Here is a 15,760-nt window from a genome sequence, read left to right as displayed (position 1 = left end):
TAAAAAATAAACGTAAATACATTCGTAGTTCAAATTATGACGAGTTGGACACACTGATAGCAGAATGGTTCATTTCCAGTCAATGGCACTGTACTCCAAGCAAAGGCTCTGTGAATTGTATCAAAGTTGGGGATAACCAAATTCAGTACTTTCAACATCTGGTTAAATAGGTTTAAAACCAGGCACAACATTGTTCACAATGAAGTCTGTGGGGAAAGCAGCAGTGTGGTGCCAGAGACTGTAAATCACTGGAAGCAGGGAAGCAAAGATGTCATTCATAATTATGAACCTAGAAACTTGGCTTTTTTATAATATTCTTCCCAGTAAAACATTGTGTTTTAAAGGCGAGAAGTGCCATGGGAGTAAGCTGAGCAAGCAAAGATTAACTGTTTTATTAATGGTGAATGCTGATGGGTCGGAAAAGTTACCTCCACTAGTGAGAGGAAAATAAAAAAAGTCACGGTGTTTCAAGAACATAAAAAATCTGCCCACCACATATGAAGCAACAGCACAGCATGGATGACAATCAGCATCTTCGCATCTACAATGCATGCCCTGGATGCTAAAATGGGGGCACAGCAAAGAAAAATACTGTTGCTGCTGGACAGGTGTCCTGCACATCCACAAGATTTGCAGCTCAAGAATATAAAATTAGTGTTCTTCCCAACAAATTGCACCAGTAAGCTTCAGCCTTTAGATCTGGGTATAACACATATTTTAAAATCCAAATACAGGAAGAGACCCGTCAGTAAAGATGTTTTTATGTATGGTAAAGCTAAAGGTATCCCCGTAACATGCCATGAGGGCACTTGGGGGGCATGGAGGTAGAGCCCCATGCTTTCCACGACCTCGGCACTAGAATGAGGTGGTGTGGTTGGCACCACGCTCTGACCGCATTTTACCCCCAGGAAAGACCTGGTACTCAATTTTATAGGAGGCTGAGTGAACCTCGGGGCCATTCTGAAAGTTTGGCAATGAGAAAAAATCCTGTCACCACCTGGGATCGAACCCCGGACCTTCCAGTCCGTAACCAGACACTGGTAAAATGCTAGTGAAATGAGTGTGTCAGTCCTCGATGCTATGCACTATGTGGCTCATGCAATGGCTAAATGTTATTTCTGCAACAGAGTGTAACTGCTTCAGAAAGACAGGATTTTGTTTTGAGGAAGAACAAGTAGATGCAGAGGTGAAGAAACTGCATGATGAGGAGCCCAACAGCTGGTCCATGGTAGCAGAGTCATCATTTGATGAATAAGTCAACATCGATACTGATATGATTACATCCATGATGCCTACTGTAGATGACATTGTTTCCAATCATCCAGGAGGAGGAGATAATGGAGGAGGAGGAGGAGGAGGAGGAGGAGGAGGAGGAGAAGAAGAAGAAGAAGAAGAAGAAGAAGAAGAAGAAGAAGAAGAAGAAGAAGAAGAAGACGACCAACGGCAGTCCCGACAAGTCAAGAAGCAATGGATGCTCTCACCATCTTGAGGTGGTATATTGCAAGTGCATTGGGAGAGGAGGGGGCATACAATGCTTTGTATGCAATGGAGAGACAGGTGGAACATATTCAAATGCAGAAGAAGCAAGTACAAACAAAGATTTCAAATTTTTTCAAATAGTATACAACAGTTAAATACAATTTATTTCATGTTAAAATTATTAAATTGTGGCCATATTAGTTTTATGGATAATTTTGAACTTTTAAAATTATTTCTTACATTTCCTGCCATTTACACTTTCCCGTAATTTACATTTTTTCCAACAGTCCTCTAAAAAGTGTAAAAAAGGGAGTTCCACTGTAGAATTTTTCTGTATCTCAGACAGTGCAAAAATAAAACAAAAATAAATTAACAAATAAATAAATCTCACTTAATCAATAACTTAGTTGTGAAGTAACCAGCAATGAAAACTAATCAATAACAAACCAGTATTCTAACAGTTGTATTCTCATTACTAAATTTTTTATACATACCATTTGATTTTTTATCCAACTGACTTTCAACAAGTTCGAGATCATAATGATGATCAAACGAGGGCCAGAAATTTTCTTCAGAACCTGAAGAGAGCCAGCCATCCTCAACTAACAATTTTAGTATTGAATTAACAAAAACAAATAAACGCTGTGACGGCCTGTCAATTTTATCAGAGAAATTCTGACTGATAGCTGAAAAGAAAACAAATTATGAGAAATAAATTTCTTAAGACTGTCAACAGGATAACATTTTGCAGACATGTACACAATACTAGAAATGAGAAAATAGTTAAATTTCAATGATAACACAACGAAATATTCTTCACAATTGACAGTTTTAATATCAAGCACACTTACAAGACCACGCCAACTCTGCAATGAAAATGAATTTGAAAGTATGTAGAAAAACAAAATTAATTGTTCCTTCCCCCCCCCCTTCTTCATTCTGCAGAGTGTCATTAATTGTAAAAATAATTATTTTCTAAAACTTTCGCAATAGCTGACTTAATGTGATATTATTTGGGCCAAACAAGTTTTGTGAAAGGAATCAATCATAAAAGAATTCAGAGAAGAGCTAGATTTCAACATACCCGCAGATATCTTAAATGAGTATAGCCTACACAAATTATGGATTAGATAATTTTAAGTTTTACCATTATCCAAATAAGAATTACGAAATTCAAATGAACAACGTAAAAAATGATTTAATAATACTGAATATTAAAGAAATCCATCTGGCAGTTTAATCTTTAGAATTATACTGAATCACAGACAGAAAGACAAGACTCACAGATATGCTAATAATCATTAACAGTACAACCAATATCAGAAGTATTGAAAACAAGTATCTTCGTCAAAATCTTCAAATAAACTGATTACACCACCATTGTTATTTTTATACTCTGTACAGGAAAGTACAAATTCCTTGGACAAAAATTGTGAAGTTAAGTTATAACAGTGACAATGCACAGTAATTTGTTATACTCACCTTGTGCCCGTTCTTTGAACAATGGGAACTTGTAAGGTATTTTCTTTTCTTGACTTGTTTTGCCTGGCTTATAATTCTTCAACAGCTGTAATATAAAAAAGAAAACAAAATGAAGAGACGTCCTTAAATTGTGATAAAGTTGTGACTTAAGTATACATATATACCAAGTGTTTCAGACCACCCATATCAGGCTTTTTTCTCGAAAACTAAATGATATTGGTTGTCCATAAAAAATTTTGATAACAAAAACCTAAGTAAAGAATCGATTGGTCGTAGTACCATTTTCTGTAACAAACCGGAAGTAGGGGTACCTGTAGTTAATTCGAAATTTCAAATGAGAACATAGGTCATTGTGTGAGGTAGTTAAATGGTATAATATGACTACCTACAGAACAGATGTTACCATGTTCGAGTGCCACTCATTATTTCAGTTTGTATTTTCATGCAGTGGTGATATTCAAGAAGTTTAACAACCTGTTCTCTCATGTGTACCTTTGTTAAACATATACAGCATATGTCCATAGTAATTTCAAATATTATCTAGAAATAATTTAACTGGCCGAATATCACCACTGTTTTCATGTGATATTAATTTTATTCCAATACCATTGTCATAATATTTTACCCATATTGTGTCTCATTAGCATGGCAATATTTACTAACCTACCCAAAACAATAATACTCATGATGTATCTTGCATTTGACTAACACTGCATCAATGTGCTTCTGAACAACTCATTCTTTTATGGTGCATTTGTTGTTAGCTTATTAGCAAATAGCAGTTTGTTTCTATGCTCAACGTGATTTCAAGGACTTGTGCTATTAAAGCCCATCACTATAGAACAATAAATATTGTATTTCAATGATAATATAATCAAATAAACACGAAAAATTACTTTGAAGAGACAATGCCAAGTTTACTTCGTTTGGCAAAACACTTGAACAAAATTGGAATTACGGTATTTATTCAGCATTTCGTCATTGTACAGTATCCTGGAAGAAATGAATCAGAATCATCTTCAGCAATGTCCAGTCCTTTCCTCTAAATTCATAGTGTGTGAGAAATATTGGAGAGCAAGAGAGTGAATGGCTTTATTGCCAAGATAGTTAATATCACATACTGGGACATCATTTTGTTTTTACTAACATTTCTAATATTAACCCAACTATACCTTTGGATTATTGATTGAGAACAAGAAACACTGTTTGCTACTCCCTTCCATGACAGGAGTTTGACGACACTAGTGTAAAATACAATACAAATAACTTCACTAGGCATAGGAGGGAAGAAAAGTAGTGCACTCATTTACATAAACTAGAAATTGTTACGATTTTGAGTTTGATCACTTTCGTTAATACAGTACAGAATTAGAATTTAGAAATCTTCTCACCATTCGTGAGCTGCCACAAGGAACAAAGAGTACTTAACCATATGAATGTTTACAAGTTCAATAAACAGTAACTGAACTATCCAAGCGGGTGTATTTATTATGCAATGTATAGTATACTGTCTACAGCACATTAGCATACAATATTTATAGAGCATTTAAATTTAAAAAATAATCAAAATACGGATATTTAAACAAATTATTGAAAATGGTGGTCATTGATTTTGATACAGCTTCAGTTCTTTTGTGCACATTATCAAAAAAGTTTTCAAGTATATTTTCTGAAATAATCCTGCACCAATTGAAATAACTCCGTACCTACTCTATAACAGTGTATCTTATGTACTGTCAATTCAATCTTCACTTCTGCCCGATCGGCACAGATAAATTTACTCAGATATGCTATCTACTGTCCGTCCATGTGGTTATGTAGGAGGGTCTTAGAAAGGGGGAAATCATGTGACAATTACTTAACGAGGCCCTTTTATGTAAATTATTTTAAACAGTTGTATAATATTACGTAGAAGTCCAACTCCTAACAGCAAATGTTTTCAGGAAAGAGCTAAGACAGTCCAGCCACTAGCCTTTACAGAGGAGCCAGCAGAAACGGGTGGGGGAAACAGAGATGCGACGTAACCATTCAATAATGAATCCTCTTTCTTCACTGGAAAATGCGACCATATTTCTGAAACGTACTATACTCACTCACTCTGTATTGTTTACTATGACCATAAGACGACTTTGACTGCATGTGCGGCCTTGGTTGTGTGTGGAAGTTTGCTACTAGAATGGACAGGAGTGAAGTACATTAAAAAACTCAGGTAAAATAAAAACTGAAGTAAAAATAAAATTATGTCCCTGTATAAACAAACTATAAAAAATAGTCATCTATGTAACTTCTCACCTCAATAGCTTCTCTATGAAATTCTCGCCCCCCTTCAATGTTTGGCCAATCTCGACTTCCAACCCAATAACCAATATGCCTGTAAAAAAAATTCAGAAACTAGAACATTTTGTACAAATCTTAAACATTAAAAGGATAAGAAAAACTGTTTTACAAGAATAAAAGGAAATACAGTTATTTACTATTAATAATCGAAAGTGTTACACGGCAAATAAATGTGCAAAACATAATACTTTAGGCCTAGATCATATATAAAACAGATCAGCCAAGCTTATATTAAATTTGGACGCAACTGGAAAATAACGGACGCTATGCGTCGCTAGTGTCGAGAAATGAGCTTGCGATAACAAACACTAGGTGGCAGAGTACCTGAAAAGTACATAGAGTAATAAGACTGTGGGATGACTTTTTTACGTCATGCCACCTCCAAATTTCTTTCTCATTCTAATGTGAGGTTATGTTACAATAAGACTTTGATGTGTCGCTAAATTGTAGCACACAGAAGCTTGTTTTACCCAAATTCATCAACACACATAGATGACATTTTGGTACATGGCTGATATAATGTTGTTTGCGTTCAATATATAATCTGTCATCATTTGATGTACGAAATCTAATTGTTTTTAATTTTCAGTATATAATACCTCCCTAGCAACAATTATCACAAAATACTAAAAAGAGCAGATTTGTCTGCGTTTGTTGAATGCACATCATGATGCTCACGAAAAGGCACTAATTTATTTTGTGTGAACAAGATTACAATTTTTGAATATGAAGGAAAAGCAGGTATCCCTCTTCTGAAATTTATCCGAAAGGGGAAGAATTACAACTCCCTCCCTCCAAACATGTTTCCTCTTTTCAAGTACTACATGTTTCATTTTAAAGGTGTATTATATGATGCGATATGGAAGCAGATAAATAATAACTGTACGTTTCTCGTCCACATTACATTCAACGTGTTCATAACGTAGACCTGATATATTGCTTCATGTAGGCTACACAGCTGGCAGTGTTCTTTTTACGAATAAGCGGTCGTACTAATCATTTTCTTTTCATCTGAACTATTGCTAGAATATGCGTTTGTGTTTTTATTTGCTCTGTATGTTGTTATATAACTACTGAACATCGTCTTTGGTTAACAAATTGTTCTAGTATTCGTTTTATATCAGTCTTACGGTATTGAATTATGTCCATAACATGGGCGAGATATTATCAGGCTGGAAAATTCGCTCTGAATGCATTTTTTTTACACAATTCTCTAATTTTCAGCAGATTTACGATACCCTGTGCGGTTTCTCTGCCAATGCAGAGTTAATTGCAATATACGGTAATTTTGTTATTTTCCTGACACTTTTATATCCGTTCTCATAAACGTACTGATTTAGATTCTTTACCCTACTGTAGGTATTTTGCTCTCTACAAATCATCGTTAGTCAAATGAAATAGCCTATAATAGTTGTTTGTAACGAATTAGTAGACAACCTCAATCCCTCCTGACTACCTCCCTTACGAATTTCTTTCTCATTTTAATCAAATTTACTTTATACCGGTCCTTAAATTGCTGAAACTAGTGCTGAGGTAGTTACGGTGATTTCTGAAGTGAAAATCGTTCAATTTATAAGGGTGAAATCAAAAATAATTTTTGTAGCCTTTCCTTGTCCTTAATTGGAAATTTGAGTAACTTCATATGACGACAATATTTCTTCCTTCTTCTACAGTTAACATAATCGCAGATGGACATTTCTAAATGAAGTTTGTTACACAGAAACCTTTGAGACAATATTGACACTTGAAGTTCTTTATATAGTTCATCTATAAGAGTTAAACTAGCGCCGAGGTAGTTTCCTTCATACTCAGCTTATTCACCTTGCATACCTGAGTCTGTAACAGGTTAGGTTTGGTCAGTGCTGTCATGGTAATTTTTTTCTTGGCCATACACCCCACCTCTTGTTTTCTCCCTTGAAATATATTTTACTCTCCTCTCTCTATTTCTCCAATTGTCATTTAATTATTTTTTTTTAATATTAAAGAAGGAGTAAAGAAATTGTTTTGCTTTACAATTTAATTGTACAAGTTTGATTTAAAGAATACACCATGTAGCACCACCATAGATGCACACTTGTCTCGATGAATCTTTGAGTGTATATTTGCAGCACTGCTTGTTTTTCAACCATTATTTTATATAATTCTGGATTCCAGTGCTAAAGGGGTGGATAATTTTTGTTTATGAACATCAAACAAAATAGCCTACCGGTAGGTACAGTAGGAACAGGAAGAGATGATCTAAGATCTGTATAGATCTCCACGTACAAAACTTAGGCACCCATATGCCGTATAGCTCCTTACAGACAAAATTTTCATTTCCCCATACAATTAATTAAAAAAAATTGTAGGTTCCATACGATATATGGCCTCGTGTGGCCTCCATGACAGCACTGGGGTCAGTTAGTTTAGGCACTTTTACACCTTGCATATACAATCAACTGCATCTCCACAAAAAAATTCCTTATAAATTGAACGGTTTTCACTTCAGAAATCACAGGAACCGCTTCACCCAGGTAAGTAGTTAGCAGTTAATCATTTCAAAGCTCTTGTTATATTATGAAATAGCATCACACAATGCTGCCAAAATAAATGTTCCCAGTGTTAAAATTACAGAGTGTAAATTTCGCTTAGGACAGTTTTTGCTCTGGAAAATTAAAGGAAACAAACAGTATATCAAACCAGCAGCTGAGACACAAAGCACCTGAAATTCGAAAGTGGTTAAAAATTTTTATATTTCGTTCTTTCTTATTTACCAGCAACAGAAGTACCGGTATCAGATTTTTTGCAGAGCTAATATCAGAGGCCCCTCCTATTAGAGAATGTTTTGAATATTATTATATTCTGGAAAACTACATTGGCACATCAACCTCCCCTCCCCCCACCTGAATTCTGGGCTGAAGCACGAAAATTTCGAAATGTACAAACTACAGATGCTGCAGAATATTACCACAATGGTCTTCAGCAAGAATTTTGTAAGACATATCCAAATATCTTCATGGTCATTATATGTATTAAAATAAAACATATACTACATGTGAAGTACCTACTAAAAATGAGAGAAATAGAATTTGGAAGGACAATAAAAAAGTGGAATGGACAAACACTAAGAAACTATTCATCTTGAATCAGTATGAACAATAGGACACTTTTTTTTTTGGTGTTAGTGGTATAGAATATGAATATGCATCAATAAGTTTTTCGAGTTTAGCATTACTTTAAGTATTTATTGTCCCCCTGTTGGAAAGATGGAATTACTTTGTTTGAAACTTGATGAAATTTTATTGTACCTTAACTCAATTTATTAAGGTACAATAAAATTCAAAATAATAACTGCAGGCCATTTTAAAATAAATCTGTTGGATGCAAATTATTTCTTGATTTATTAGGACCATAAAGGTATTGTTACAAGCGATAGATTGAATCATTTTTATCTTAATAATTTAATGTAGGATGATTATTTCGGGAATTGTTATGCTCTAAATTGTGAGGATATTTTAATACTTTTTTAAAATATAAATTTGGAATATGTTTCCAGTTAGTAAAGAGTAATTCAGAGAGACAGAGGTCTCAAGCATATTTATTGACACATGCCAGAATTATTAAATATGAAAAAAAAGAGTTCTTGCACTAACATACTGTTTATAAAGTAACAAAATCTTAAGAAATACAGTATATGTACTGGTATTCTATATAAAGGCATAGGAGTGAATATAAATCTGTTTTAAGGAATTCCTATTTAATATTCCTGCTATAGGAACATGACAAAATAAATACAACGCAGCATGGAAGCTAATTCAACTCTTATCGAGTATTGTTGATGAGATGTATTATGAAGGTAGACCGAATCATTCAATATAAATGTATAAATAGGACGAATAATAATAGATTAATTTCAATGTATGTAGTATCAAAACTGAAAGCGGTAACTAGTCTATGAATGATGTCTTAACAATTATAAATAAAATGGACTCTTGACAATAGACACACATTTGGCTTCAGCAATAACTAGGACTTCAAGGAATTTATGGTAGCTCACCTATCAGGCAAAACTCTGAATAGTCAGCATTGTCGAACTATAGAAGCGCGATTAAAAAGTATTTTTTCCCCACCCATTACATATGATTGTTTTTTTCAAGTCCCAGTAATAACATTATTAAATTAATTATCCCACATATTTGGGTGGTGCCTTTCTTTGTTTCTGACATAATTTATGAGAGTTTCTCTTTTACACTTCAATAGAGAAATACAACTTTCAGTGGACAATGAATGTGTAACTCTAATGGAACTCTAAGAACCACAGCATTAATGTTTTCTTCTTTTCTTTCATGCCCTTTAGTTTTTGTTGCAGATAACATCATGTTATTGGATAATTATACATGCACCTTTCTAATAAAATTGGCATATATTTCACTGGTCTCAGAAGTAAAATTAAATGTATAATAGTTTCTCGGTGCAAAATATTTACTGAAAATTATTGTAGGATTTGAATAGAAATGTCACTTCTCAGGCAAGGTTATTCGTGGATGACTGTATAATATATAGAAAAAATTAGTGATAAATCTTATATCACCGCCTTGCAAAACTAGCTTGACGTTATTGAAAACTGGACTACAACAAATAAAATTAAAATCAATGTGAGAAAAAGTAAATCAATATGTATCCTTCTGTAAAACACAAAATTAAATTCGTCTCATATACCAATTAAATGAATCACCAGTGTCACAAGTAAACACTTAGGTACTGTATATATTTTAGTAACAAACTGGTTGAAATAATGTATGACTTGAGGCTTTCCCGGCGTTTGATGTAGAATAACTCTTCTCGGGTTCTCAGCCAGGTGAGTTGGAGATTAGCTTCCAAGCTTTTGACGGCTAGCTCTGCCATCTTCTTCAGGGACGAAGTGATGTGGGACGAAAAATCGAAAGAGAATTGGGAGGACAAATTTAAAAGGTGCGCAAAACGCGTCCTTGCAAGGGGTTGGGGGTTGTACGAAACTAAATATGTGAGCTCCAAGCCTGTTGGCCACTAGTCTCACTCCGGGTTACGTTGCTCCACTGAAGGAGCTCTAGAAAATTTTGAAGGGAAGCCGAAATTGGACGTAACCTCTTAGGTACCACATACGCGAGGGGGACTGAGACTTGATCAAGTGATCACGGTACGGGGAGAGGAGGAGTTGGCTGGTGTTTGCCGTTAGGATGGCAAGATGCTGTCATCTGTTGTTCGATGACAAAGCATGTGAAGGCCGTCGGAAGAAGCGTCGTGTAATCTAAATCTGCAATTTGAGAGGTCCCTGTCCTTTCAAATTGCGACTAATTGAGTGACCTCGGATATTTAATAGACAATTTATAGGTTCTGAACTAGGGCATACGTCGTTTACAAGAAAGGGGAATCTATATATATGGGGAAGGGCATATAGGTCCGTGGCCCATTTCTTATAGGGCTCATCCCGACATTTGTCTTACGCCTGAGGAAAACCACGGAATACCTTAGGCAGGATGAGTTGTCTCATATATAAGAGACTAGCCAATTTGGCTGTTATGTAGGAGGTGATTGTTTTCATGAGCCTTGTTGAATCGTCTCAATTTCGAGACCAGCCATTTGGCTATATGATGGCTCAATTACGAAGAGGGGGGAGAGATGTAATTGTTAATTAATTTAAGTAATTAGGGAGATTCATGGGGATATGAGTGCAGGTCCGTGGCCCATTTCTTTTAGGGCTCATCCCGACATTTGTCTTAGCGCCTTAGGAAAACCACGGAAAAACCTTAGGCAGGATGAGTTGTCTCAATATCAGAGACTAGCCAGTTGGCTCTTAGGTTGAATGACTCTGTGAATCGATGGATATATACTAGCCCATTGGCTCTATGATAGTTCCATCGATCCACAAAAGGAGATATTGCTAGGGAGGGATTTTGTCTAGCCCAGTTAAGACAAGGTCATTTTAAAGCGGTTGCGCTATCCAAGGAGTCTCATGGAGTTGAGTCGTGGCTACCAAAACCTGGGAGTAACGCCAGCCTCCCTGTCCTCCTGTCTCAATAGTATAGCTAATGGACCTGTCTGGTGTCTACGCCGTAACCTTGGATCATACTGGCCGAGGCCAGATATGAGCGGGTTGGGGTTAGCACGAGCTTCCGCATACAGGTTCCTAGCCAGTCGAGCAATGAACTCGTCTATGGTTGGCAACTCTAGTTCATCATGGAACTTTCTTCTCGAGGCGACTCGGGGGAGATGGGTAATGAGTCGAATCACCTGGTTTTGGACAACTTGGAGTTTACGGAGATGGGACACTGCCGCAAACCCCCATGCGGGTGCGGCATAGGTAATGACAGAGCGAATGAGGGCCTTATACATGGTAAGTCCTACCCTCAGGTTGTCAGCAGTTAAGGCCGCCAGAATGGGATAGTGTCTATCAGCCCGTTGGCCTTACGAAGAAGGGATTGGATGTGATCTCGGAAGGTGAGATGAGAGTCCATAATGATCCCTAAATATTTAATTTGGTTCATCCACGGCATTTCTCGTCCGAAAAGTGTGGGTGGTGGTGGTATGTCTTCGAGCCTCGCTCTTAGTGAAAAGATGTGGGAACGAACGAATGAATGGGGACGAAGAAAGAATAAATGATGTTTAAAATGGCAGGCAGGGTAAGCATCCCATGCCTCCATTGGTTCCTCGACAAGCAATTCGCTAACTTTAGATCGAGGGGACCACGTCTAGCCGGTATATATGCAAAAGTAGGGCTTCCCGCTGCGGGCCAATCAGGAGCTAGTTCCTAGTCCCGACCGCCAGACGCATTCTGGTTGGTGGACGCGGCAGCCAATCAGGAGCTACTTGCTGGTCCCGACTGTCTGCCGTGTGCTGGTGGTCTAAGCGTATTGATGGCAGGTTTCCATGCTGTACTCAGCTGTAGACCCCCGTCTCTGTTGAAATTATTGTCATCTAGCAGGATTTCGATGGCTTCCTTGATAACTAAGTCCCAGTAACCTGATGTCTTGTCCAAGATGGTGGTGGCGCTGAAATCTATCTTGTGACCAGTTTCTAGGCTGTGTTGGGCTACTGCAGACTTATCAGGATAATATAGTCTTATGCTGCGTTGATGTTCCTTGCAGCGTTCCATAATAGTTCGTCCCGTCTGCTCGATGTAGCATTCCCACACTCACAAGGTATTCTGTAGACACCAGGTGTCCTGAGACCAAGGTCGTCCTTAACTGGTCTCAGCAAGTTCTGGATCTTTGTGGGCGGCTTATGGATGGTTTTAATCCCGTGTTTTCTTAGCATTCTGCTAATTTGGCCGAGATGGGGCCGTAGAATGGGGTGTATGCCATGCCCTTTGTCTCCTCTTGTTCCTCGGCAGGTGGTTTATTCGAAAAGGCCCTTCTGAGGGCCAAGCCGATTTCCCTGTTGCCGAAGTTGTTCTGTTGGAACGTCTTATGTAAGTGACAGATCTCAGAAGGGAGACTCTCTTCGTCCGAAATCCCTCTCGCCCTGTGTAGAAGAGTCGACAGGACCGTTCGTTTTGTGCCGGATGGTGGTGGCTGTGTCCATTCAGATATAGATCGGTATGAGTCGGTTTCCTGTATACTCTGTGACCCAGTGTGCCATCTGACTTCCTGGAGATGAGAATGTCTAAGAAGGGGAGACATCCGTCTTTTTCCACCTCTTTCGTGAACTGGATGTTCGGGTGGATATTGTTCAGGTATTCTTGGAACTCCTGAAGTTTTTCTTCTCCATGAGGCCAGACGACCAAAGTGTCATCTGCATAGCGGTAGAAGTGAGCTGGTTTCAGGGGCGCGTTCTCCAGGGCTCTGTGCTCGAAGTCTTCCATGTACAAATTGGCTATGGCAGGTGACAGAGGTGAGCCCATGGCTACACTGTTGGATTGCTCATAATACTGCCCTTTGTACATGAAGTAGGTGGAGCTGCGTATGGTTAAAGAGTCCAATTACCTCAGGCGGGAAGTGAGGTCTCAATAACTCCAACGTTTCCTTGAGTGGTTGAAATAAGTCACTAATATTACAAGGATAGCCTGGAAAACACTACATTTCTTTATGCATATTATTAAGAAAGCTAACCGAAAGTCAAAAGAATTAATGTACATAACCCATGTTCGGTCCACTGCTGTGGAGTAATGGTAGGCACATCTGACCGTGAAATGAGTGGGCCCGGGTTCAAATCCTGATTGGGGCAAGTTACCTGGTTGAGGTTTTTTTCCGAGGTTTTCCCCAATTGTAAGGCGAATGTCATGTAATCTATGGCGAATTCTCAACCTCATCTCGCCAAATATCATTTCACTATCATCAATCCCATCGAGGCTAAATAACCTAGTAGTTGATATAACATCGTTAAATAACCAATTTAAAAAAGACGTCAGATAAGCAGAGGAAGTTACAAAAGCTTGTGGTGGCGAAGAATTTAAAGCGTCTGTGTTGTTAAAAAAAGGGAAGTACTACAAATGGCAGAAAAAGTGGATAGCCTATATTGATGTATTTGTTACGTGACATTACACAGGACATATCACCACATATAGTTGTAAACAACCGTGGATATTTTAAATCTGAAAGTGTACTTTAGTGTAATCAAGTGTTGCTTTGTATAATAAGAACTGTAGGCACAATGTATACGGTAAATCTCTATATGCATTTCAAAAGATTAGTAATCAACTTGACAGAAATGTTCGTGTGTCACAATATAATTTGTAATATTTTATTTGTTAATGGCACTGTTATTTTTATTAAAGTATGCGATTTAGCAGTTACATGTACTACACAAATGTCTTAATTGTTTCAAAAACAACTAAATGCATTTATGGCATTTGGCATAATAATATGAACATTTTCCATTTTGGTAATAAATTAAGTGGCAAGAAAATGTTCATGTATCACACCATATAATATTTAATATTTTTTACATTATTAATTATTCCTTTTCATTATGATTTTCTGTTTACATTTTGGAATGCTTACGTTAAAAAACAGTGATGTGTTTTTCATGAACTCCTAAGTATTTGATTAAATATCCTGTGAAGATCATAGTTACTTCGAAAATGTTACGTGTGTGACTATGGAATGACCCATCAGTATTGTTAGTATTGTTACAAATTACAAAACCTGAAACTGTTAGAATGGGATCAGGAGTAGTGACAAAAAAATGTAATGTTGTAGGCCTACATCAACATGACTATTTAATCCAGTTTCTAATAGTTTTTAAGGTTTGAAGGCTTTTTGAGGTAAACAGGATTGAACATGTGAGGGAAGGGCTATTTCTTGGTAATGGATTAGGCCTGTATATTTTATAATATTATTAACTATATATTGTTAAAGTACCTAGTAAATATGGTAATATGTATATTATATAATACTGTAAACGAGACAATATCACAGGCTGCAAACTAGATTATTCTTGTTTTTGTATAATTATACAAACATGTATGAAATAAACAAGACTACCATTGGTTAGGTTAGGATAGGATTACTTATATATTGCAATCAGGCTATATGCACAAATTTTCCAATATACTACTAACATAACTAAATAGGTAATGTTAACATTAATTTTCATACGTTTTTGTGGTGCAAGTTAAAATAATTCAAAGTAAAGTATAACAAAACTCCGACAACATTATAATTATGAACGTCAAATTCTCTTATTTTATTTATTTTTCAGTGTTTAGTCCCTTATTTCCCATTGTTCTTTGGATTTATCATTAGTGAAATATCAATTAACGGATAAATTATGTTATACACTCAGTTGATAATATGAATAATATTCACGACAAATATATAAAAACAGAAGAGATAACGAATTATAATTTAGCCGACCGATAACTTTATAAAATGGTCTACATAATCTAGGTAGATTGGCTTTGCGCGAGACTCTGTATTGTATTCTATTCAATACAAAGGCGTACTTTATCTTATCTCTCCGCTTCGCCCACGTGACAACTATAAATAGCTCCCTCGTACCGAACTTTCCAAGGTCATATAGGCCAATCATATTTATCCATGGTCATCAGTTGTCGACAGTACGTTGCTTACGAGATTATCTCGTAAGCAAGAAATAATCGATTTAGACCGACCAGACCGGTTCAGAGTTCGTGTCTCGTGATGGTGTTGGTCATTGTGCCATCTGTTGACGATTACTGAACTACATCAAGCCGGCCTCGACTGCAAACCCTAAAGCGTATATAAGAGATCTATCTGTTAGTATATATGATCTAGGCTTTAGGTTAATCACGATCTACATTGAAGATTCAAAAAATTAAAATAAGTTGCAAGTTAAAATAAGTGGATATGCGAAATTCACTGTCACTTGTTGTCAACTGTTCTTGCAACCAATATATGCTTTCTATGAAGGGGTACAAGGAGAGGTATATTACAGCACTTGTAGTTAAAGGATTTTCAGATACTTTGTCAGCATTTCTGTTCTTGATGATGAGTATTGCAGAAATTTAAAATATAAACGAGACATT

At 36.6% G+C, this 15,760-nt stretch overlaps 1 protein-coding gene across 4 annotated transcripts in view; it reads right to left on the bottom strand.

Moving 5' to 3' along the window:
* LOC138704862 (uncharacterized) overlaps positions 1 to 15,760 on the bottom strand; it is a 125,182-nt gene that overhangs the window by 51,298 nt on the left and 58,124 nt on the right. For all 4 annotated transcript variants that reach the window (XM_069833199.1, XM_069833201.1, XM_069833202.1 and 1 more), the window contains 3 exons: positions 5,254 to 5,332; positions 2,962 to 3,046; positions 1,974 to 2,165 (listed from right to left, as the gene is read on the bottom strand). In XM_069833199.1, the coding sequence (XP_069689300.1) occupies positions 1,974 to 2,165; positions 2,962 to 3,046; positions 5,254 to 5,332 (356 nt within the window). The remainder of the gene's footprint in view (positions 1 to 1,973; positions 2,166 to 2,961; positions 3,047 to 5,253; positions 5,333 to 15,760) is intronic.

This window comes from Periplaneta americana, chromosome 8, assembly GCF_040183065.1.
Source record: "Periplaneta americana isolate PAMFEO1 chromosome 8, P.americana_PAMFEO1_priV1, whole genome shotgun sequence".
Classification (NCBI taxonomy): domain Eukaryota; kingdom Metazoa; phylum Arthropoda; class Insecta; order Blattodea; family Blattidae; genus Periplaneta; species Periplaneta americana.
This window is presented reverse-complemented; position numbering and strand designations above follow the sequence as displayed.